Source organism: Micropterus dolomieu, linkage group LG22 (assembly GCF_021292245.1).
Source record: "Micropterus dolomieu isolate WLL.071019.BEF.003 ecotype Adirondacks linkage group LG22, ASM2129224v1, whole genome shotgun sequence".
NCBI classification, from domain to species: Eukaryota; Metazoa; Chordata; class Actinopteri; order Centrarchiformes; family Centrarchidae; genus Micropterus; species Micropterus dolomieu.
The window spans coordinates 3,258,596-3,282,494 of NC_060171.1; the positions used below are offsets into that span (position 1 = coordinate 3,258,596).

The window sequence follows — 23,899 nt, forward strand, 5'->3', positions numbered from 1 at the left end:
CACAAGGCTGCATAACGTAATGAAATTTGTAGAACATCATGCTGTGTTGAAGAAGACTTGAGACTATAAACTCATTAGGAAAGTGTTTACTGAGGGAATTATTCTGCTGAGAAGTAGCCTCATTTTACCATTATTTCTAACGGAACCTGACTTCGTTAGTGTCGGTCCACCAGAGACCACTAACACGTTTATGTTTTTAACTGTAAAATCAGCAAGCTCAGCACATATTCATGTCCCAGGTAGCAGGAAAGTTACTCTTAGGTTACATCAGGCAAGGGTCAATAACAGACAAGGTCAAAGTTGTGGTGTCCTGGTGACCAAGGGGTCTGGGGTTATTATTAAGTCCCACTATATAAGTCTGGATCTTTGGAACCTTTATTGCATGTCTATGATTATTTCCTGTCACCTTTCTACTATCAACTCTCCAGCAAAGGCATAAAACGCCCCCCCAAAAGTTCCCTCTTTTATTTGGCTTTTTAAACATTTCTCCAGACCTCTGAGCTTGATGACACACGGGTGAAATATACAGCATGTTTAACAGCATTTTGAAACATTTTGCTGTCTACATACACAGTCCAACCTGCAGGTTTCTGCACAATCAAACCCTGCAGGGTTAAACTGATTAGTTCTTCGTCTCTCTAAATGAAGGTTGTTAATGAGTGAAATCAGCTGCTCTCAATGTCACATCCTGTAGCACTTCTAAATAAAACAAGAAGTTGCAACAAGCATTGGCGTTAAAGTGTGACAGTATTTGATAACACTTTCAATTACAGTGAGAGATACACTGATCAGCCATAACATTATGACCACCTGTAGGTCATAAGGTAGGTCTCCAAACAGCCCTGACCCGTCGAGGCCTGGACTCCACTGTGTATTCTCTGTGTGTTCTGACACCTTTCAATCAGAACCAGCAGTTTGACCTACAGTAGCTCGTGTGTTGGATCAGACCATAGGTGTCATTTACACTGGGGTCCCCACCACAATGTCCCCATCGTTTAAAACATGATTTGTTAAAAAACATTCTGAAATATAGCTTGCAGTTAAATAACAAATGAATGGTTTATTTGCACATTAAGACAACAAGCAATGCCATTAAAATATAGAAGAAACAAATGGGATTGGTCCAGACCATTTTGGAGATCTGACCCAGTCGTCTAGCCATCATAGTTTGGCCTTTAACAAACTTCATATCCCTTTGCTGCCCATTTTTACTGCTTCTAACAAACCAACTACGTGTACACAATGTTCACTTGCTGCCTAATATATTCCACCCACTGATATGCTCCATAGTAATGTGATAATCAGTGTTATTCACTTCACCTGTCGTTGGTCATAATGTTATGGCTGATTGGTGTACTCCTTGAGACTCTTACAAAGAGTCTGCAGCGGAGCCGATGTCACCAAGACATTTTGGACCGCAGACTTTTCTACGCTTGTTTCCATGTCGAGTAGAAACATTAATTTAAACCTTTTAGTAGGAAAATGCAGAATGTTATCTGTGAATTGGAGCTGAAAGTTCAAGCCATTACAGCGCAGCTGATGTCCGAGCAGGTGACATGAACATTTAAGCTCAGAGCTAAAGTTCATGATCACAAAAGCGACCGTACATTTACGTTTCGGTAAAAATTATTTATGCTCATGCTGCAGGTCGCTGGCCGGCAGCTCTGGCACATCCTGGAGTGAGAGAAGAAAGATTTTTAAAGGGAGGTGAGTTTCCTCTTTTGAAGGTGGAAACTGACACCAGACACATGCTGGGTGTACTGCGGAGGGAATTTTCTAGTCCAGTCCACTGTAGGCTTCATGTTTTATTGCTTAGAGATGTGTTAGGAGGACGTTGGTGTCATTTAGTCTTACAGGCCTTTCATGATTTTACCTTGCATGATTAAATTTGGGGGTCAGCCACACAAATAAAACATCCAAAGTTTATAGCATAAAGTATTACAGATTAATCACTCATTGTTAGAAGTCATTTTCTTCAGCCGCAGGTCCTCAAATGACCACTAGATGGTGCTCCAGACTCCACTTTACCTTTTAGAAAAAGACTGAAAACACATTTTGTGGCTTGGTGGGTATTTTTTTTAGCCTAGATTTGAGACAGCTGTGAAGGTTTCTGCTTGCTTGTCGCTATCCAGGTGAACATATAACACCCAGTATATAATTTCCAAATGACGATACTCTCCCAGGTCTGAACCAGCAGAACATATCAGAAGTGTTTCCAACTGTGAGGCTGTAATGTCTGCTGTATGCAAAGTTACAGAACATGACTTGCTAGGTGAATCCTGCCATATTGCAGTTTACTGACACTCTCTTTATTAGTGCATTTCAGCCAGTAATATAATACCCAGATTAAATGTATTATGATTATACAACGCTTTAGCAGTGCGTCAGCTGAGTTTGGACTCTGTGTGCATACACAGTATCTTTTAGGCTTTAGTGATGTTTTTGTTTCTTTACATTCACTGCACTGCAGATCAGTTTAATTGACATTACTTTCGACCCAGTTTGTTTGTATTGCCGATATTGCATCATTGTCAGAAGTTTCCACAGTGCCAGGACTGTAAGGGCAGGATCACACCAGCATTTGTAACAACAAAGTTTTAGACCAAAAGCAGTGTATTTCAGTGCAACTTTCTGAGTGAAAGTAAAGTAAAGTGTTTTTTCCATGATGTCTTCGAGTAAGTAAATTTTAGATTTTCTGGCTGCAGCAACTCATTAAGCAAAACTGGGGCATAAGTCAGTATTATAGAGCTGCCCCTTAAACATTCTCGATTTGAATCAGTCGAGGAGCTCCTGACTTAAACCTCATTGTGTACACTTAATAACACAGGATAACAACAAGACACAAGAGTACTTCCTTCTGTATCTTGGGAGACTTTACTTTCTGCCTTTTTGTTTTCCTGCTAGTTTTGATTCTCTGCCTTGCCCTGATTGCTTTCGTCCTACTCCTTGTGTCCAGCGTTTCAGCCTAGTGTTTAGTTATGTGTTTTGAATGATTGTTTTCTTGATCCCTGCCTATTGTGGACTGCTTGCTCTGGACTCGACCTTTCGTGAACCTGCCTCATCATCTCTGTAAGCGTATAGGAGTTCAGAGTTCAGGAAATCTACCCCCCACCCCCCAGATATTAGAATCATCGGCTCAAACTCGCCAGCTCGGATAATTCAGATTACAAACAACCAGATGGTGGATGGATGTAAACAAACTTCTACTACATCAGGAGTAGGAATCAAACTCCATGTAAACATACACATATAGTTATTAATGCTTTCAGATGGTGAGGAAAGGCCACACGCTTCTCTCGGTATTTTAAAACTCAGACCTCTGACAGAACCTTGAACCTGACCCCCCCAGCATCACCCTCCATCGCTGCATTCCCTGCATGCCTCAAACCCGATCATCTCCGTAGGCTCCGCTTCATTCAGACCTGTCACCACTCCCCCTGCACTCCTATAGTCTGGCCTGCTACATGCTGATAGCTCTGCTGACACCTTTGCTGGTCGGTGGGTCTGAGGTGTTCACAGGTGAAGAGTTATCTAGGAGATCAATTACTCCTATTGTGACATCAATCCATGATGATCTTCTTCTACCCGATCAAGTAGTTCAGCAAAACTCAAATGCAGAGGTTGGAAGAAATACTCAGAATCAGAAGGACCTTTATTTATATACAACAGAAGAGGATATTGTGTGTATAAATATATAAATTGAAAAAATATAAAAAATATAGAACACAATATTAACAATTAACAACAAATATGTGCAATGTGCCAGGTTTGTGTATGATATGAAAGAAGTAATATTTAGACGTGCGGAGGCATTTATTTGAAAGGGGGGAGAGTCAGTCGGGGACCCGGGCCTTGTTGATGAGGCTGCAGATGGGAAGAAACTGTTTTTGTGGCGAGAGGTTTTGGTCCTGATGGACCGCAGCCTTCTGCCAGAGGGGAGAGTCTGAAACAGTTTGTGTTCGGGGTGGGAGGAGTCAGCTGCAATCTTTCTTGCTCGCCTCAGAGTCCTGGAGGCGTACAGGTCCTGAAGAGAAGGAAGATTGCAGCCAATCACCTTCTCAGCAGAGCGAATGATACGCTGCAGCCTGCCCTTGTCCCTGGCAGTGGCAGCAACGTACCAGATGGTGATGGAGGAGGTGAGGATGGACTCAATGATGGCGGTGTAGAAGTGCACCATCTTTGTCTTTGGCAGGCTGAACTTCTTCAGCTGCCGCAAGAAGTACATTCTCTGCTGGGCCTTCTTGGTGAGGGAGGTGATGTTCAGCTCCCACTTGAGGAGGGAGATGATGGTGCTCAGGAAGCAAAAGGAGTCCACAGTGGTGACTGGGGAGTCACACAGGATGATGGGTGAGGGTGGGGTTGGGCTCTTCCTGAAGTCCACGACCATCTCCACGGTCTTCAGAGCGGTGAGCTCCAGACTGTTCTGGCTGCACCAGGTCACCAGATGGTCGATCTGAAATCCACAAACAGGATCCTGGTGTAGGTTCCTGGGGAGTCCAGGTGCTGGAGGATGACGTGAAGGGCCATGTTTACTGCATCATCTACAGACCTGCTGGCTCTGTAGGCGAACTTACTTTTAAATTTACTCAAATAAAATAGCAATACCACAAATTCAATCAAATTCAATCATTTTTTTATTGTAAGTAAAAGTATTAACATCAGAGTGTACTTATAGTACCAAAAGTAAAAGTATCCATTTCAGAATAATATACGTCATGTTATCGTTGATAGAAAATAATGTACATATCATTTTATTGTTGCAGCTGGTAAAGGTGGGGCAAGTTTTAACTACACAGTAGAGGAGGCTACACTCTGCTTGTTACAAACACAGGGACACCCAGCAGCACTCATCCTCCTCAGCTAAATATCATGTGTTTGCGTGTAGTCAAATACAGTGAATGGCACACAGGATTGAGTGACGGTGGATGTAGAGGGTCACCAGCCAAGGACAGCACGCCTGTCCCTCCATAAAGACAAGTCTACTCTTCGTTTATCCCACCAGGCTGAAAAAGACATCTGTAATTGCACTCCCTGTTGTTGTCAAAGTCACCGCTGCATTTCTTTGCAAGAGGGTCATTCCAGCATTCCCTATTAGACGTGTGTCACAATCAACCATAAATTCGCCATACACGCACCCATCTACCTAATCTCCGCAACACAATCTTTCGTGCCTTCTGGCTCTGCCATCCCTACACATGAAGCAAAGTTAGTCCCAGCTGTTCTTATCTGTGACACTCACAACTCATTCCTCTTCCAAGAATATTTAGTTCATGTTACGCCCAAAAAACACCTATGATTAATTAAGAGACTAAATACAACCCTCTTGCGCCTTGCTTTGCTTCCAGATTATGCAACTTATAACTATCAGGTAGAGTTGGAGACGCTCTAAATGCTCTTGAGCCAAATTCAAAGTACAGCTGAGGATTTTGAGAATTTGGTCATAAACCCAAATATTGGACAAATTCACATTTTCACCTGGTGATGGCGCTAGATGAAAAGTCCCGGCGTCACAAAAGTTTTTATCCTGAGGTGAACATGAATGTGTGGATCAAATTCTATGACAAGCCAACTAATGGTTCGTGTCACCTGGATCACGTGACATTAAACACGTGGTTAATGTTGTGAAACGGTCGCGGTTTGGGCAACAAAACTACTTATGTTCAGGAAAACGTCATGGTTTGGGTTAAAGTAAGTACAATATGTGAATGGCGTGATTGAGGTCAGTAACGCTATTTAACTTAAAACTCCAAATAACTCAACCTTTACTTTGTTTCATAATGGGACTCTGCCACAAAAATAGTAAATATGGGTCGTTTATTCGTTGTTTTTCTAGTGAGGACGGTCTCAACATTTCACAGCATTAGCAAAAACTTTGACCTGCTGGTGGAAAAAATCAGAGGATCACTAAAGTCAGTAAGATTCATCCTCTGGGGATCATGACTGTCCACAATATCTTGGTGATCCATCCAATAGTCGCTGAGATATTTTAGTCTGGACCAAAGTGGAAGACGGTCATTCCAACCGACATGACCTTCTGTAGAGCGTGGCTAAAAATGATAGCATCTGTTGTTCTTCTTCTTTTTCCTGACCCTTAAACAAGTAGTTTTAGCTGCCAAACCTCAACTATCGAGGTGAGAGATCAGAAAGCCTCTCATGAATGTAGAAATGGTCATAGTTTGTTTTGAAAGACAAGTTTCCTATTTTGTCTTCTAAGTATGCCAAACCTTTGAATCTTTGAAAAATAATATAAAAATGATTGCGTATTGAGCAACAACAAAAAAGCTAGATGATTTAAAGAGACTCCCGTGTAAGTACTGTCACACATTGCAGGAAGCAGTCTTGTTCAGGTAAATTGTGCCTGAGAAGCATCTGAAGCACTGCAAGAATGCATTTCTTTCATAACTCGCAGTGTAACGGTATCCACTTGGAAAATCTGCTGTCCTGCCTACCTGAAATCATGCCCGCATATTTTTATATCACAAGTGTTAATATGAGAGGGCCATCTGCGGCCAGAGAAAGGTCTGGAAGCATGTCTCAGGGCTGCTCCGTTGCTCAGATCCACAATCCAAGATGAAACGCTAACCGGGCCAGCCGGCTATTGCGTGATATTTATAGACGGCAGAAAGGCGAGCTTGCTAAGCACTTTATTTGGAGCAATAGTTAAAAGTGATATCAAAGTTTGACTGGTAGTTTCTCTCTTTTTAATTTGTTTGTGAACTCACAGGAGTCTGGACGCTGCTGGTTGGTTGCAACTTTTGTTTTCAATATTCGGGGAAATCCAAGATGGCCTTTTTTAAGCAGCTTTGCTGTGTTGTTGTTTTTTTTAATGCCCTGTAAAGTTATCAATGAGGAACTTTTATCACAATTAAGACAACGCTGTTCATCAGAGGGGTAAAAGCCGCCAGCTGTTGACTCGGATCATCGCAACACTTCGGTTCTTGTGATCCATCCTCTAAATTCAGGTAACAGGGAACCGGCTGCTTAGATATATCTAAAAGTAACCGGTAACAGCAGACATTAGCAACATGTAGGACTTTATTTCAGTCTACTGAGGATTAAATTACATTTTCATAGGAGTTACTTATTTCAGGCCCATCACAACTGGATAAAAAAAAGCTTTAAAATGGTCATCAGACTTGGTTCTTCATTAGCATGCCTACCAACCTCTAGCCTCGTCAGGTGTCAGGCAGCTGTGGAGAAGGAGGCTGTGCTGGTAATTTCCTCAGGGGAAACCTCCCTGAGCTGAAACTCCACAGCTGAAATACGTAAGCGGAGGTGACTGCGAGGAGACGCTGGGGTTTGACTTCTTGCCAACTTTAAAGGATGAGTCCTTCGTGAGATACCTGAGGCGTTCGTGTTTCTGATGAGTTAATAAGCCCTTTTTTTTTTTTGACACATTCCTCAAAGGACCAACAAAAAAACAGCTGACAAATCACGAAATGTGATGCAAACTACCCGCAAGAATGCAAAGCTGAAGCTGGCGTCCGATTTGTGACTTTTCAAAAATAACTGAAAGGTTTTCTGGACTCTCTCCATAAATCTAGTCCAAGTTTGACAAGTTTAACTAAAACAGGTTTTGATCCAGAACTAGATTTCTCTGTTTTAATGCTGCCTACACAGGGAAAACCAGCCAATCATCCTTTTTTTTTATTTGTTAAAAACAACCTTAAGGCTGTAAATATGATTCCTAGAACATGTTTGACCATTTAAAGTGGAGCAGAGAATCAACAGATTTTCCTCTGTGAACCTGTGAACTGGAAGTCAGCCTGAGCTAGGGATTTCAGACGGATAATGACAAGACACAAACAGCCCCCAAATCACATAATCGACTGTACTGTCACATTGCTTTTATCAGTCCCACCTTCATCTGGCTAAACATTTGGACTCTGACGGTTTTATAGTCCTTTTCCGCCCTTTTATAGCGTCCGGGTGGCACAGTCCTAAAGTGATATCAGGCTCCTCCTTGGCGATGCCTGATTTACAGGCAGACGATGATGATATTTCTGGAGCTTGCCGGCCGATTGGTCTAAGGATCCCGCATTTCCATAAACAGGAGCTCCATATCCATGTCCAAGCCCTCATATATAAACACCCCAGGGATGATTTCTTCCCACTGCCCCTGGCCACTGCTGCCTTCCTCTTCTGTCTCGTCCTAGGTGAGGCCAGTTTTTTCCTCCTCCACTACCTCTCTGCATGCCTCAAGTGGAGCTGGTAAACAGATACAAAGCAGCTGAGTGGAGTCAGTTAGTCCTTTTTGGCGAGTCCTGATGGTGAAGTGCTAAAGTGATGAAGTCCTGACCTCTGGGGTTTGTTAATAAGTGAAGAGAAATGTGATCCAGGGTGAAGCAGAGGGCTGAATACTGCGGGAGAAGATCTGAAGATTGTGTGTGGAAACAACGCTGCACAGAGATTTTAACGAACCGGGGACGTGAGATGCTGATTAGTTTGCTTATAACTTCTGCTAAAGATTTATATTTGTACATTTCTCATTTTTGAAGCATTTGGCTGTTTTGGAAAGTTTAGAAATTTGACAGATTCTAAGACTGATTGCAAGATTTCATTGTGTTTCTTTTGGAATCGTTTGTAAAGTTTAGAAATTAGGTTTCTGATATCTGCTCTTTGGATGCTCGGTATCTTTTGGGGTTTTCAGAGAAGATGATGAGATTTTATTGTTTTAAAAAGTATGCTGCAAAAATATGAATGTAAGCAGGTGGTTTGTTGTCAAATTCCGCAGTCTTAAAAAATGATGGTTTTGAGAAATTTCTATCCCGGTTCAGTTTGTCTTCTTGTTTCAGAAATTTTCTTAAAATTTTGAGTCAGTGTCTTAAAAGAGAGAGATTGATTAAATGGTATAAAAAAAAGTTGAGTTTTAGTGGAAGCAGTTAAACTAGCGTCTCATTGCTTGGACTTACTCACACAATTATTTTCTTATGACAAAGCTTTTGGCTGGTTTGGAGTTTAGAAATGTCAACCCTGCATTTTTATTTATTTTTTATTTTTATTTTTTTACAGTGCATTGTCATTTCATAGCATTTGATTTCAAAGGATTTGATATCTTCTCCCTGCACCTGCATTTTTTGAGCTTTCTTCTGGATATTTAGGAAAGATTTTTGATCTGAGAAAAAAACTAAACAGATTTTCATTATTTTCAGTGTTTGCACACTGTAAATGGAAGTTTTGTTAAGTCCTAAGTCTGCATGTGTGGTGAGATCTTTCAAGTTGGAAAGATCCTGACTTAATGAGATGGAAACTAAAACCTTGAATTATTTATAGTAAATAAATAACTTGAAATTTGATTCTGGGACTGGGCGACTTGTTAAGACAGATTTGTTCTTGCAATGTGTGACTGGTTGTGTATTGACAGCCGGGGGTGTTGGAAGCTAACACGCCGCCGCAGCACATTTCTTCTCTGCGAAAGGAATTGCAGTGTTAACTCCCAGAGGATATTTAGTTTTGAACACCTGTAAAGTAGCTTATTGAGGGCGTCAGAGCCGACACTTGACCCCAAACTCCAAACTTAGCTCTGTCACCACTCAGCTGCTCATCAACTGTTTTTAATAGATCACATTTCATACAAAGGATGGTCTCTGGTATTTAAGCAGAGAGCAGATAACCGCATCGTTTATTCTCCCTCGTCTCAGTGTGTTTTTCTTCTGTTTCACAGGTTGTGAAGAAAAGAATCCACCAACATGTCTGAGTAAGTGTTGCTTCTCGATTATTATTGATTGATTTTTAATGCTGGAAAAAGATATTTTACTGAAGAAAAAAATCGTTTTCAGAGTATTTTTTCAATCCAACCCCAAAAATCACAGTGTTAAAATGTTTGCAAGTAACATTCCTGCTTTCAAAGTTTGTATTTAAGTTAAGAAGTCTGGGGAATATAGGCCTTTTATATTTGTTGGAGAAGAAAAAGAAAGATAGGAAAGAATGAAATAAGGATGGAAATAAAGAAAAATAAGAAGGAAAGACACAAGGTAAGAAAATTAAATGACAGAAATTAATGAAGAAGGAAAGAAAGAAGGTGGGAAGGAAGTACAGAAAGGCATGAAAGAAGGAAGAAAAGATGGTGAGAAGGGATGAGGAAAGAAAGCGTAAGGACTGAAAGATGTAAAACCTGAACTTCCACCTCCACTAACATCATGATACTTTAATAAAGAACAGATCACTAAACATCAATGAAAAGAGAAAATAACCGTTTATTGAATGAGCGTATTTAAAGACCATGTTGTTTGTGATCTTTACAGAAAAAAGATGACCTCGAGCCGCAAGCATCATCTGAAGGTACGACCGAGTCTGTTGTTCATTTTCTATCTGAGCTCGATCGATTGGTATCCAGCGACCGATGGATATGTGAATAATCATATGTTATGAAAAGGTTGACGTTTCTGACTAAAGGGAAGCTCAGAACATTTAGAGTCATTGTCAGGAAGTTATTACTCTGCTGAACCAACACATTTCTTTGGTTAAGGACCAATAAGTCACTTTTTAAATCACTGTAATGGTGCGTAGTTTTATAAGAATGCAAATGTTTTAATTTTTGTTGCAGAAAATTCAGCCTGTCAAACATATTACTCTAGGTGATTTTTCTTTACGGTTGTGATGATTGATTTTTTTGTGGCAGTACTGCAGTTAATGACCGCTGTTGTTTATCTGTTAGTGAAGTGTTGGATTTGTGTTTTGGGCAGAAAGTCTGCTGTTGGCTGTCACAGGAGAGGACTGTTCATATTGTCTGATTTCATATTGAGCTGCTCATGTTCATGTTCAGCCCAGCTGTCAGAGCAGGCAGAGACAGCTGAGGCAGTTTATAGGTCTGAGGCGCCACCTGCTGGTCAAAACTGTCAAACACGCAAACTCACAACATCAAGCTTCACCTTCAGCGAAACTACAAATTCACCATGGACAGGTGCCAATAATAATAAGTACAAAGAAACATAAACTGCACACTGCCGTGAATTCAATAAATATATGAGGAAAAAATAAAAGGAGTAACTTTACAGAAAGCTACACGATCCCGCTCATATTTCTAAAAAAAAAAACTGATTTCATTAATTTTTTACTAAAAGATTGAAAAGACTCAAAGAATTTTCCAAATTCTGTTCTAAAAGGTTCGAATGATTGAAGGCTGCCTTAAGAACTTGTATGTATGTGGTGTTTTCCCAATAAAATTATTAATTTGACAATCTCTTTATTTTATTTTATCTTCATAGTACAGTATTAAATCTTTGGCTTTGAGTTTAAATGAATGGTTTCGCACCATGACTTTGGTGTAAAGCTGGGGCAAGCCGTGTATTTCAGAAGCATTTTTGTTGTGTTAGTTGAAAATCTTTTTACATCCCTACAGCAATCAGTAAATCAAATGCTCTGACAAAAAATGAAAGATATCCGGCATCTGTGGCTGTCGCAGGACTGTAAATAGTCCAGCCAATGAATGAAACCGGGGAAAAAAGAAAGAAATACTTGAAAGGCGGTCGACCTCATGTCCCCTGGTTTTGTTTTTTTCTGTTGCACTGCCTCAGCTGTGATTTCAGTCACAGAGTTTATTTGGCTGATCACTAGAGAAATTTATTCTGGAATTAGAAGAATTACTATTATTATTACGCAGTTTGAGCCGCAGCACGGCTGTCAGCTGCAGAAAATGTTCAGTAAATACTAAAAAGATCTAAATCTAAATGTGGTCTAAATGTTTTGGCATGTTTTGAGTTATTTTTTCATGGTGATTTAGATGATAAAGTCCCAGCTGGTGTCTGTGATGATGGAACATCATCAGCTGGAAGCTTTGACTGGATCATATGTTTGTTGATAAGTGAATTATTTTCTATCGTCTTGTTTTATTCATTGTTAGTGATTCAGTGTTTTAACCTCTTACTGGCTCAGGAGCAGGAGGTCGATGTCAATTGTGACGTTGTTAAGTTGAATTAAATGAAGTAGAATATTCTTTGATTTACTTTCATCAAGATAAAAAGCAGCAAGCAGGAGTGCAGAAGAAATACTAAAAATAAACACTAACCTATTGTAAACGTGCTGAATTTTACATATGAAAAACATCTTTTCATCATCTGTTTGCATTTTAGTGCAAAGATCACAACAAAGCTTTTACCTTGAAATCCCCACAAATAAGCCTTAAGCCTGCCAAACGACTGAATAAAACCATTTAAAGAACCTTTACTGCAGTGTTTTGTTGTATTGACTGTCGACTCTCGCTCGATCTGTCCTGCAGAGTTTGATGCTGTCGATCGCGGCGAACTGGATTGAACAGGAGAAAAAGGACCTCATCGTCGCCAAGGCAGCCTACATGGCAGAACATTGCCCCGCCCCCTCCCTGAGCGGCGACCAGGCAGCCCTCATGGTGAGAGAATCAATTTAGAGTTGCTGGATGTGCTGGAGACAAAAAGCACTCATCATTTCTTGACTGGAATTATCCTAAACGTGAGCTATTTAGCCTAATTATCCCAAAAACCTGACCTGACTGACCTTCTTGATCTCATTTTAAGCTGTTTATACTTTTATTTGACTAAAATTTGTTAATAAACAAAAAGTACAGCTTAGTTTTGCAGGTCTTTGGTCATTAAATAAAGTATTTTGGCATGATGATGGCGCTAAATGAAAAATGAAGGGTTTACCAAAGTGATTCTGAGGGGAACATGAATATCTAAACCACATTTCAACACAATTCATCCAATACTCAAGATATATTTCTGTCTCGAGCAAAGTGGTGGACCAACAGTGTGACACTGCCTGAAGTTAGTTTAATATTTGACGTTCATCTGTTTTCACGGTCAGTTTTTCCTTAATTATGAACATCGCAAGGCAGAAACTTCAATAGCTGCCACATTTATGAACACACTGACATCAAGTTACCTCTTTTCCCTCAAAAGGGTACATGACCAACGACAAGCATTTTTACCCTCTTAAGGACACATCGGCACTTTTCTTTCTCTGTGTGTATGCAATTATAACCCTTATGCATTTTATTTGTACCTCTAGCAACATGATGTGCTTCAATTCTTTATTGCTCAGTTACTGCTATTTTTGCTTTTTTTTTGTCTAAATGTTTAGTGTTGAACATTTTAAAATTGGAGTTCCCATCTCACACAGAAACCCCTGCTCTGAACTGCCTGAAAACCGCACGTTTTGTAGTCCAGGCTTTTCATCCGCTTTCTTGTGACGTCACAAGGAAACACGTGTCATAATGCGTCCCTAGCGGCTAGTCCGACACGCCCTCAAAAACACCGTGGAAAAACACTGAGCTGCAGCACACAGCTCTCCTCGCCCTTCCAAACACTAGCTACCCTCCAGGCAGTCAGGAAGTTGTTCCTGTAATGTAGAGACTGAGCTCGGTTAAAAGAAATTAATAACTCACCACTCTGAAACTCTTGCTCTAGTCCATGTTGCCAAGCTGGTAAGGGGAACATATTCAGCTGAACCGATGCCTAACTCTGCTCCTGATTGGCTAGTAGTCCTTAACTAGGAACTGGGCATGTGTAACTCCCAGCAAAGATCTTGTAGAGGTAAGATGCATCACTCCATAGCTAAAATGGAGCATTCAACACAGGGTGAAAAGAGGAGCTGCAATAATGTACAGTCATTTTTTGAAAATGAAACCATGTAAACCTGTTCTGGTACAACCCTTAAATAAAATGATGAACCTGGAAATGAGCATAATGTGACCTCTTTAAAATAAATAAACACCAAATGGAGTTTGTTTACCTTATTTTGCAAACAAAAAAAACATTGAATAACAGCTTGGATGAAGGGATTTTTTTTCTTAATGTATTGATAGCTTATTTATAGTCAAGCATATATTGGATGGATTTTTTAATAACTTTTACTTGAGTAAGTAAACATCACATCTGTCTGTGTCTTTAGGAAACCTGCAAAAAGCTGCACTCCCTCCTCGACAAAGTGGATGAAGAGAGGTACGACCTGGAGGTCAAAGTGGGCAAGGCTAATAAAGAGGTACACCTCCTCCATCTTTTCTCAAAACACCTGCAAAGGTTTCCTGAGCCTTTAATCTCTCAGTGTGGTTCTGGTGCTAACGATGCACTTTTCCACGATATTCATTTTGTGAGATGCTCCTGTATGCCTGGTGCACGCTAGAGGATTTTCAAATCTTAACGTGGAATACCACACACATAACGACAGAATTTTAATCATACTTTTAATCTCAAGAACGCAGCAGACGATTCACTTCAGACACAGAACCACACTCTCTGCGTTTATACTGAGCGGTTTTAGAGTGGTGGTGGTTCCGAGGCCTCGGGATCTCACAGAAACGTGATCTAATGTGACTTCAGACATAAAAAAAAATGGAGGCAGACTGTCGTCGTCAGCAGGTTGCACTTGTGTGTGCTGTGTTTTGCACAGAAAAACAAAAATAGAGAATATAACTGTGGATGAACTGTAGGCTCAGAAGAGGGAATCAGTAGCGCAAACAAATACACAACACGTTGGTAACGCTTACCTGTCAGCTCGCTCTCGTTGGCTGTTCTGGGTTTCTGATCGGAGGCACCCCGATTTCATATCATAAATATCAAACATGTTTGTTCCTCCGATCTAGTCGGCAACCTTAAGATTATATCTGTAAACCCCTCACATTACAGGATCATTTATCCGATTATCTGTTCCAACCAGTCTCAGATTGGGAACGCCCCCATGATTGTCAGGAGGGTGAATCGGCCCCAAAATCGTCCCAATTATTCTCTAGTGTGCGGCCACCATTAGTCAACATTTAGTCAGCATGCAGACTGTGGTGGTGGTTGCTCAAAGCTGTTAAATTAACATGTGCCATGTCAATATTACGTGACCTTTCAAAGGTCATGCTCTCTGTTAGTTTGTTTCTTTGCCGACCAACATTACAAACATAAATGCGTCACGTAGTAGCTTTAAAATAAGACACTAAAGACCAAAATCAACATGTTATTTTCTGACTTCTTGTCTGTGGTTCTGAGCTCCAACCCCACTGGTTCCCACCGAAGACGTAAATCTTTAAAAGCTCACAAAAGGCTCATTAATTTCCTTAAACAGTTGTTAGTGTTAAACTGTAATAGTGCATGTGTTTGGGACTATTTTCAGCTGCGGATGAATCCACGTGTGGCGCAGTAGTAATTGTTTGTATGTAGGACTGAGTCAGAAATAAACTACAGTGTGCGTGCAACAATGGAGCTTGGGTTTGAGTCTGAATATGAGATTTGTGGACAAAAAGAAAAACAGAGTTTCATACTAAGCCAACGCCTCTCCTGTTGTCTGCTTTGGTCTCTCTCAGATTGAAGACCTGAAGATCAAAGTGGTCGATCTGGCCGGAGTGAAGAAACCCGCTCTGAAGAGAGTGCGTATGTCCGCTGACGCCATGCTGAAAGCTCTGCTCGGCTCCAAACACACGGTCAACATGGACCTGAGGGCCAACCTGAAGCAGGTCAAGAAGGAGGTGAAAGAGGAGGTGAGTCTTTACAGGAAGGCAACCACGCAGGTACAAAGAGCGGAAACAGATTCTGTGGACACTTTTTGACTGTGGACTGTTTGTGTCTTGCAGTCTACAGAGACGGTGGGCGACTGGCGTAAGAACATTGAGGACAAGGCTGACAGGAAGAAGATGTTCGAGACCGCCTAAAGGAATTTAACTCCACTGCTGTAGTTTCTCTGGGCTGTTGGGACTTTTTATGGAATTTTTCGTTGAATTGAAATACGTTTACTTTCATTAAATTTGTCACATTCAGCTTTGTCTGTCATTGTACATTTGTATAGTGAGTGGTTTAGATAAGAACCCCCCCCTTAATTTCACACTTCTCTTCAATATCAGACTTTTATTCTGTAGTATTACTTCCTGTCTTTATCTGTGCTGATGTTCACTTTTGACAACTTCCTCTGCTCTTAGTGTTTTTTTTTATAATAAATGTGTTTTGTTTCCTACATACTGCTGTCATGAGGTATTCTGTCTTTGACTCAGTGACGCACAACACTGCAGACGAAGCCGATGACACACCTTAATGTAATTTGGTCTTAAGAAACAGAAGGCCGACATTTAGCTTGTTTCTCTCGTTTGTTTTGGTCAAACATTAAAGAAAAACTTGAGCCGAAACAGAACTAGTGTTTGTTTTTAGGTGTATTAATATGAATTCATTGACCCAAAGTTAATATCTGCTGTAACAAAAAGACGTCATCAATTAAAATTCAATCAGGAAGCAAAGAAACCGAAACTGAGGACTCAGTTTTACATATGAGTCACCATGCAGCAGCAGATTAAAGCTGTGTTTGAAGGTTTGAGCTCCAACGAGGTCGTGTTGTGCTCTTTGCGGTGCTGTGCACGTCAGTGAGGGTCGGAGACACAATATCCATGTTTACATATTTATATATTATATTTTTATTGTATATTTTAAGTGTTGAGGGAGCTGTGAAAAGTGAATGTTGGCCGGCTCTTGTGTAATTCACACTGTAAAGAAAATTTATTTAGTTCACATGATAATTTAATTCATCTTTAATGGTCGAAACTCAAAGGTCACTTATTAGCTTTTCCAGAGCTTTCCTGCCACCTCATTCTGACCCCCTCAATAATCTCATGTTTTCACATGATCAGAGTTTTGTACTTCCATGTGAAAACACCTGAGGCGAAAAACTGAACTTTGTGTTATCACAGGTATGTTTTTAAATTTAAATCTACACATATTCTTAATTTGATTTACTTGTCTTTACCAAAACAAATTTTAGTTTTTTGTTTGTTTGTTTTTTACCACAAAGCTCATTTTTATATTCTGTAGGAAATACAAACAGCTTAAATTTAATTTAACGCTTTAAAGTTCCAAACTTTAACAAACACTTATGGAAACACAGTGCTTTTCTCCTCTTTTAGCATTTATAAACAGTTAAGGCATTTAATAAATGGTTTATAACACTCTATAAAGTAGTTGTAAGCTGAAATAAGTAAATTTTTAAGTGTTTATTAATGTACAGTATTTGTCAACAATTATAATTTGTTATACTTGTTATTACTAGTTATTATTGTATATTGTTAAAACTGCATTTTAATACGATGTAATTTAATAACTATTTATACAGCAGCATCTACTTATGAGTGTCCACAGGAGAAGTTATAGATGTTTACAAATGCATCTGTAAACTACTACATTATGGTGTGTTATAAACCATTCAGTAAATGTTTGCATACTGTTGATTAATGCTAACAAGGGGCTTAAAGTCAAAACGTTGCCCCCTCACCTTCACATCTACCACATGGTGTCAGCAGAGGACTTTTTTTTGATCCATAGCTCTCTGCAAACATCTCAGGCTGGATTCAGTTTATTTTGGAAGGGAGAAGATAAAATCAGAAAATTCCTCCATCAAATTATTTATATCACAACAGTGCAGGAGGACAAAATACTGAGATGCTTTTATTTTTCATTGTATTTTCATTTTTTTTACTTGTGTGTTTTTTCGTTTTTTCGTAAAGAAAATACTTATTTCTAACTCTGTAGCTTTAATTGGAAACTTTGCCCAAACAGTATTTTTGTTAATAATATTATGAATATAGTTTGTTTTTTTTAAACTAATGTTGTGTACTTGCTGACCAGCATGAACTCAACTGACTTCAAAGTTATATTTAAAATTATTTTTTTATGTCATTTACATTTTTACTAGAAGGTGTCTGTACCTTGTTTTTTTTACTGTTAAAAACATGATTGTTTCCTGATTGACCTTATTGATCAGAGTTGGACACTGTTCAGTCAAGCCGAAGGTGAGTGATATCAAAACAGGGGTTTGAGGCCTAAGTGAAGTTGTTGATGTTTGTATTTACTGTTGTTTTTTCAAATTTGGCTCTCTTTTTAGTCGCTGTGTCCGTGAACTACAAAAACACTGATTTCCAAACAGCATGCAACAAATCAGGTTAGTCTTTAAAGGTCTCTTATAATATATAAGTATTCAAGTTTTTATGTCTTATGACATTGTGTATGTTGAGAGTGGTAAAATGACATTTTGTTATTGTATTTAGAGTTTTCACATTTACAAAACATTATTCAGACTTAACTATAATTGCATAATAATTACTTGTTTTGGACTAAACAACACAAAATAGCATCACGTCAATCTACAGGCTACATTATATTCGGCCTGTTTACGATTCTGAAAGCTGCAATATGTCCGACTTGATGCTCAGTAACATGAAAGTGCCTGAAAAAGCCACCGAACATGGACACCTCACATCAGCCAAAGACTGTCATTCAATTAATTAAACCATAATTGAACCAATTAAACGCAATGTTGACCATGTAACCATGTGATCAGCCCTGCAGTCACACAAGTTGTTGTTTTTATTCTTAGCCAAAAGGCTAATCACTAAAATCAGGCTCTAAAATCATGGCGTATGCTGAATAATTACATTACATTTCACAAGATAGAGGTAGAGGAGACCAACAGAAAGCCAAATATGGACAGAAAGGGCAAACATATGTTCCTCTGTGGGAAAACAAGCTGGTTAACATATCACCAACATTGTTTATTACAATTATGTTATTATCCAGGACTTTAAGTCTTATTACAATAATTTGAGTTGAAGTCTTACATTCTTCTTTTCCAGATCTCTTTGTGTCCTGTCCCACTGAGGACTGCTGACCACCTCGGACAGACCATGCTGACCAGCAATGGAAGATTTACGAGGTGAGCAAGATGAAAGTATTTCAGGACCTCTTGTGTCCTGGTTGGTCTCAGAGTTCCTCATGGCCATAAAGAGGAACCTCTGAATCCCCGTCCAAGCACATAAATACGCCTACAGATTTAACTTTTTAGTCTGTGACTCCCTCTCTGTCCTTCTGTCAGCCTCTGCCGCCCTCCTCCTCGTCACTTTGTAGGTGAGTAACTCTTTTACTTTGTGGATTTAGTAGCGTGATGCTCAGTGGTAAAATACTTTAAACTTAGACAATGCACCTTTTGCAGCCTGTCTTGTTGATTATCATATTTATTTCTGTTTATATTCAAGTAATAACGTATTTACAATTTTGATGATGATCAAGGGATTTCTTCAGTTTGAAAAAACATTTTAAAAGAGGGTTTTGCACACTTAAATTAAAAAACACAATTAAAATATGTCATTTTGGTTAATTACTTGACTACCCAAGGACCTAAATGTATCCCATATTTCTTATTCTTCTTTAATTAATTGCATTAATTAGCATTGTGTCTTGAGTGGAGATCTTCTGTAAAGTTCTCAGAAACTTAAAATGACTCCGCAATTAAGGTAATGCAGGTCTGAATGACTTTTAAAATTTGGCACATTTTGGTAAATTAAACCTGAATCTGATTCAAAAGTAAGTCGGCTAAGATAAGAAAAATAGTCAAAGTATTAATAAAGTTTGGTTTTAAATGTTGGATTTTATTTTATTTAGATTATTACATGATTGAATGTTTGGACATGGATTTATGTCACGTCTCTGGTCATTGTCGACCTTTGACCCAGGCCGGAATTAGCGTTGACCTCGCACATAAATACCCTGGAACCTGCAGAGAGGCTGAAACAAGCATGGACTGACAGAAATTTGATTTAAAGTGGTTTACTGATTAATTTTATCTAAAATTAAAATTATTATTTTGTCTTGTCTCTGAGAGTCCTTAAACATCTTTACATGAGATCATTTTCCTTTGTTATGTTTTGTTTGGCTTTACAGAAGACAGATATATATTATTATTATATATTATATATATTATATAATAACATTTATCACAATACAATGTTATTATATGCTTTACAGGGCAAAGAGAAGGTAAAAAAAACCCAGATCAAACACTAAAAGGAAAATGAAGAAACAAACTTGAGCATGATAGTAAACTGCATATAGTGTATCAATAATTGATAAATGTTTTTTGAAAACATTTGGAATTTAATTAGAACAAAATAAATTAATTTTAATTCTAATTAAAAAAATGTAATTAAACAACTAAAAAACTCAAAGAATTCAACTCAAATTTGATTAAATTAGGGGGAAATTTTTCAGCTTATCAAGTTAATTCAATAAATAATTTTTAAGCAGTGGCCAATTGGTGTCTTTAGCATTTTACATTTTACAGTTTGTCTTTAATATGATGATAAAATTGTTTTGGTATGGGACCATCCAAATAGTTAAATAGCACTTATTGTTTTGTATTTTTGCACCTAACTTATGTTTGTTTATTTTTAACAGAGTCTGAAGCTAAAAAGAAACCAAGATGTCTGAGTAAGTATGAGTTTATTCTGTTCTGAAATATTACAGTGATCAATATTTCCAACTCAACTTAACATTAAAGGGTAACGTCAGTATATTTCAACCTGTTTTTGTGCATATGTGACTCATTGGTGCAACATTTTTTGAATTTGGTCCGGTATTGAGCGAGGATGCTGCACACGGCGACAGCGAAACAAGGCTGTAATCTCTGCAGGCGATTACGCCCCGTCACAGTACGTCCGCTAAAGTGCTTTCTATTATAAGTGTCACATTATGGACAGCATCCCTACAGAATTACAGAGTAAGATCTTTTTTTATAACCAGAAACATTTGCTATATTGCTCTCGTCAAAGCCACCAGACTCCCTTCCCAAAAATAATAATAATAATAATAATAATACATTTTATTTGATGGCGGCTTTCATGGCACTCAAGGTCACCTAACAACAAGAAGCAAAAGTACATAGCATCATAAAAATAGCATAAAGCAAAAGGAAAAATTAAATTTAAAACATCAACAGTTAAAATGGGAATCGGTGTTGTACATTATTAAAATGAGTATGCTAGTTTAAAAAGATGAGTTTAGAGCGCAGTTTTAAAGTTTGTAATAGAGTCCAGGGTACGAATGTGTGGGGGGAGAGAGTTCCAGAGTTTGGGTGAAGCATAGGAAAAGGCCCTAGCACCCACTGTACTGAGATTGATGGTTGGTAGAAAACAGTAATTTTACATTACTGAATATTGGAGTTGCTGGTCTACCGCTGCTTCGGTCAATTGGTTTGTTTATGTTATTGTGTGACTTTGCTGTTTTAAAGAGTTAAAAACAACAAAGTCACACAATAACACAAACTAAGCAGTCAGTCAGAGGTAGACCAAATAGGTAAAATTATTGTTGTCAAAGCAGTACTTTACTTGACCACAAGGCTTAAAGGCAGGGTAGGCAAGCTGCTTATAAAACGCTTTTTGTCATATTTGATGAAACTGTCTATATACACCAATACATATTAAAAAGTTAAGTGCTCTGAAAAACAGAGTATAAGTAGTAGAGTAGAGTAGAGTGTCTGTGGGCCTCTCAGGGCTGCAGTAAACACAGACGCTCGTTCTGTTCGGACCGAATGCAATGATTGGCTGGCTGACACTTACTTTCCCTCGCTGCCATGGCTAACAGCCCTGCTGCTACAGGAGCTGCCCACGTGCGCACCCGCTCAGCTCTCTCCTGACAAACGAAGCAGTCAGACCAGAGCTAATATCTGCGCGGCTTTTCAACGATGGTGACAACTGAGGAACACCAAGGGGCTGAAAAGTTGCACCGTGGTCGCTTTATTTCTGCTGGACAGGTAATCTGGCTTTTATCATTTTGATGGTAATTTCTTACTTTCATCGGTAGCCAACGTAGCTACCTGCTTAGCATACAGCTAACAGTAGCTACGAGTGCAGGTGTAACACCAAAATGTGTGACCTATCAGATTCTGTGACCAAAACCCAAACGATGATATTTTCCTAACCGTAACCAAGTACTTTTAGTACCTAAACCCAACCAAGTACTTTTAGTACCTAAACCCAACCAAACTGCAGCCGCTTCACATCGTCAACAAAGCCTCTGGCGCTTAACTTCCCATTGGGGTCACAGAATCTGATAGGTCACACATTTCGGTGTCACACCTGTTTAGTTATTCACCACCAAGGTTAATTGTTATACTATGTTTAACGTTACACTTATCTTAACCTTGTATCTAATTGGTTTGTTTGTTTAATATTATCTTATGTCTGCAAGCGTTTTTTGACTGTATGTTATATCTTTGAACAAGAAATTTTACAAATGTGGCGATGTAACGTAAGTTAGCTGTGTGTTTTTGGTAGTTATGAGAAAGACATATCACCGTTAGTGTACATAAACAACGCTAGCTGAAGGTCCCCAAGTATCTGCGTTTATTGTATATAAGCTACTTATTACACAGTTTGGCATTGTAAATAGCTTAGCTTTTACTTTAATTGGAGCTGGTATGCCATTATTTACACTGAACAAAATTCTTAACGCAACACTTTTTGCCCCCATTCATCATGAGCTGAACTCAAAGACTTTCTCTATGTACACAAAAGGCCTATTTCTCTCAAATATTGTTCACAAATCTGTCCAAATCTATGTTAGTGAGCACTTCTCCTTTGCCAAGATAATCAATCCAGATCACAGGTGTGGCATATCAAGATGCTGATCAGACAGCATGGGGATCGCACAGGTGTGCCTCAGGCTGGCCATAATAAAAGGCCTTAGGCTGGCCACAATAAAAGCATGCATTACAATCACTGTCCACAAACCAGCCAGGAGAAAAGCTGATGACACTATTCAGTATGTTGCATTAGTAGAACTCCTGTGCATTTTGTTCAATACATTTATGAGTGATGAGTCAAAAAAAATTAAAGAGTATGAGGAATACAGATAGATGGTGCTCATTTATTTTTGTTATTGCATTTTATGTGGAAATGCTAACTGCTCTATAAGAGAATAATGTCAGGTATAACAAACTTTTCACTAAGCTGATCCTCCTTTCTGTATTATCAGGTACAACAAGGTGTACAACAAAAAACTCCAGGAAGTGGAGCTTGTACTCACTGAAGGTGGAGAAGGACTTCAGTTACATCGCAGACCTCCACAGTGCCATCCTCCTCCTCCTCCTCCTCCTCCTCCTCCAACGGTTGTCTACTTCTGAGGAGATGCCTAGAAGCAGAACCAGGAGACCTGATGATCCCCGTCAACATGGGGTTCAGTCAGGTGTCCCTGCCCAACTGTGTTGCTAGATACAGGAAAACGTACAACAAATGAATACGGTTGGTTTTGAAATGTGGTAATTACTTCAGAGAGGTGATTGTGATATATCGAATCATCTCTACAGCAACAATACAATACTACGAGTAAAGTCTGAACTGTCTTCATAATCAGTCAGGACTCCTCTGGACACACCTTGTCTTTCTTTCTGTATATACTTATTTTTAATGATGTTTAATGATAAAGGTTGTAGTTTTAGTAGTATATAATAACAATAAACAAGTGTTATACCACATTTGGATGTCATTATTTCTGACACAAGACATACATGTAGTTGTTTTATTGTTTATGCGGCAAGTGTAAAGAAAAGGCATTTATAATTTTCAATGATTTATTTAAAAAAAGAATGAAAATATTATCCAGAACAGGGAAAATAAACATATATATTTTTCCACCCAGTTCATTTCTGAAGTCAGTTTTTTTTAAACCTATCCAATATTAACATGCTAGCTTGATATTGAGCACTAACAGCCGGGTTAGTTGTTTATTTTCATAATGTTAAAGTTAGATGTTTTCTTACCCTTGATGTGAGCCGCTGTACTGCGCTCCTCTCTGCTCGTCCTCCAGCGGTGTCGGCAACGCATGTTCACATGTTTTGGGGGCGTGGCTTTGGAAGACGCCCAGAAGGGAGGGGGTGGGAGTTTCTTGGTGGTTTCTCAAACTTAACCTACCCTGCCCGTAAGTTGCAGCCCTGTTGCACAGCTGCGGACTGGATTTTTTTTTTTAAATGTTCAAGGTTGAAAAATACTAAAGTTACTTTTTAACAGAAACTGCTACAATCTGGATCTGTTTTTGTTTTAAATACAAGGGAAGAAACAGTTTAACAAGTTGAACGTTGTATTAAAATAAACTTTGTTGGGAGAATTTCTGTGAGGCTCCCGGATGCTCATATTAAC

The 23,899-nt window shown here is 39.0% G+C and overlaps 2 protein-coding genes across 6 annotated transcripts in view; both read left to right on the forward strand.

The window, feature by feature from the left end:
• The first annotated feature begins 1,457 nt into the window (after positions 1 to 1,457).
• Positions 1,458 to 15,712, forward strand: LOC123962523 (troponin I, fast skeletal muscle-like). 5 transcript variants are annotated; one of them, XM_046038700.1, is made up of 8 exons: positions 1,458 to 1,551; positions 1,648 to 1,707; positions 9,665 to 9,697; positions 10,245 to 10,281; positions 12,218 to 12,346; positions 13,867 to 13,956; positions 15,263 to 15,436; positions 15,530 to 15,712. In XM_046038700.1, exons 3-8 carry the CDS (start codon positions 9,690 to 9,692, stop codon positions 15,605 to 15,607), a joined length of 516 nt encoding a protein of 171 aa, XP_045894656.1. In that variant the 5' UTR covers positions 1,458 to 1,551; positions 1,648 to 1,707; positions 9,665 to 9,689; the 3' UTR covers positions 15,608 to 15,712. The 5 variants fall into 5 exon arrangements, with proteins under 5 accessions (XP_045894656.1, XP_045894654.1, XP_045894653.1 ...); XM_046038697.1 differs by lacking the exons at positions 1,458 to 1,551; positions 1,648 to 1,707 and adding exons at positions 6,528 to 6,741; positions 6,840 to 6,962; XM_046038698.1 differs by lacking the exons at positions 1,458 to 1,551; positions 1,648 to 1,707 and adding an exon at positions 5,594 to 5,688.
• Positions 15,713 to 17,567: 1,855 nt separating this feature from the next.
• The window catches only part of LOC123961799 (troponin I, fast skeletal muscle-like), a 12,955-nt gene continuing 6,623 nt past the window's right edge, over positions 17,568 to 23,899 (forward strand). The window contains exons 1-5 of the mRNA XM_046037504.1: positions 17,568 to 17,725; positions 17,818 to 17,874; positions 18,566 to 18,645; positions 18,805 to 18,836; positions 20,163 to 20,195. Of these exons, the coding sequence (XP_045893460.1) occupies positions 20,188 to 20,195 (8 nt within the window). The 5' untranslated portion in view covers positions 17,568 to 17,725; positions 17,818 to 17,874; positions 18,566 to 18,645; positions 18,805 to 18,836; positions 20,163 to 20,187. The remainder of the gene's footprint in view (positions 17,726 to 17,817; positions 17,875 to 18,565; positions 18,646 to 18,804; positions 18,837 to 20,162; positions 20,196 to 23,899) is intronic.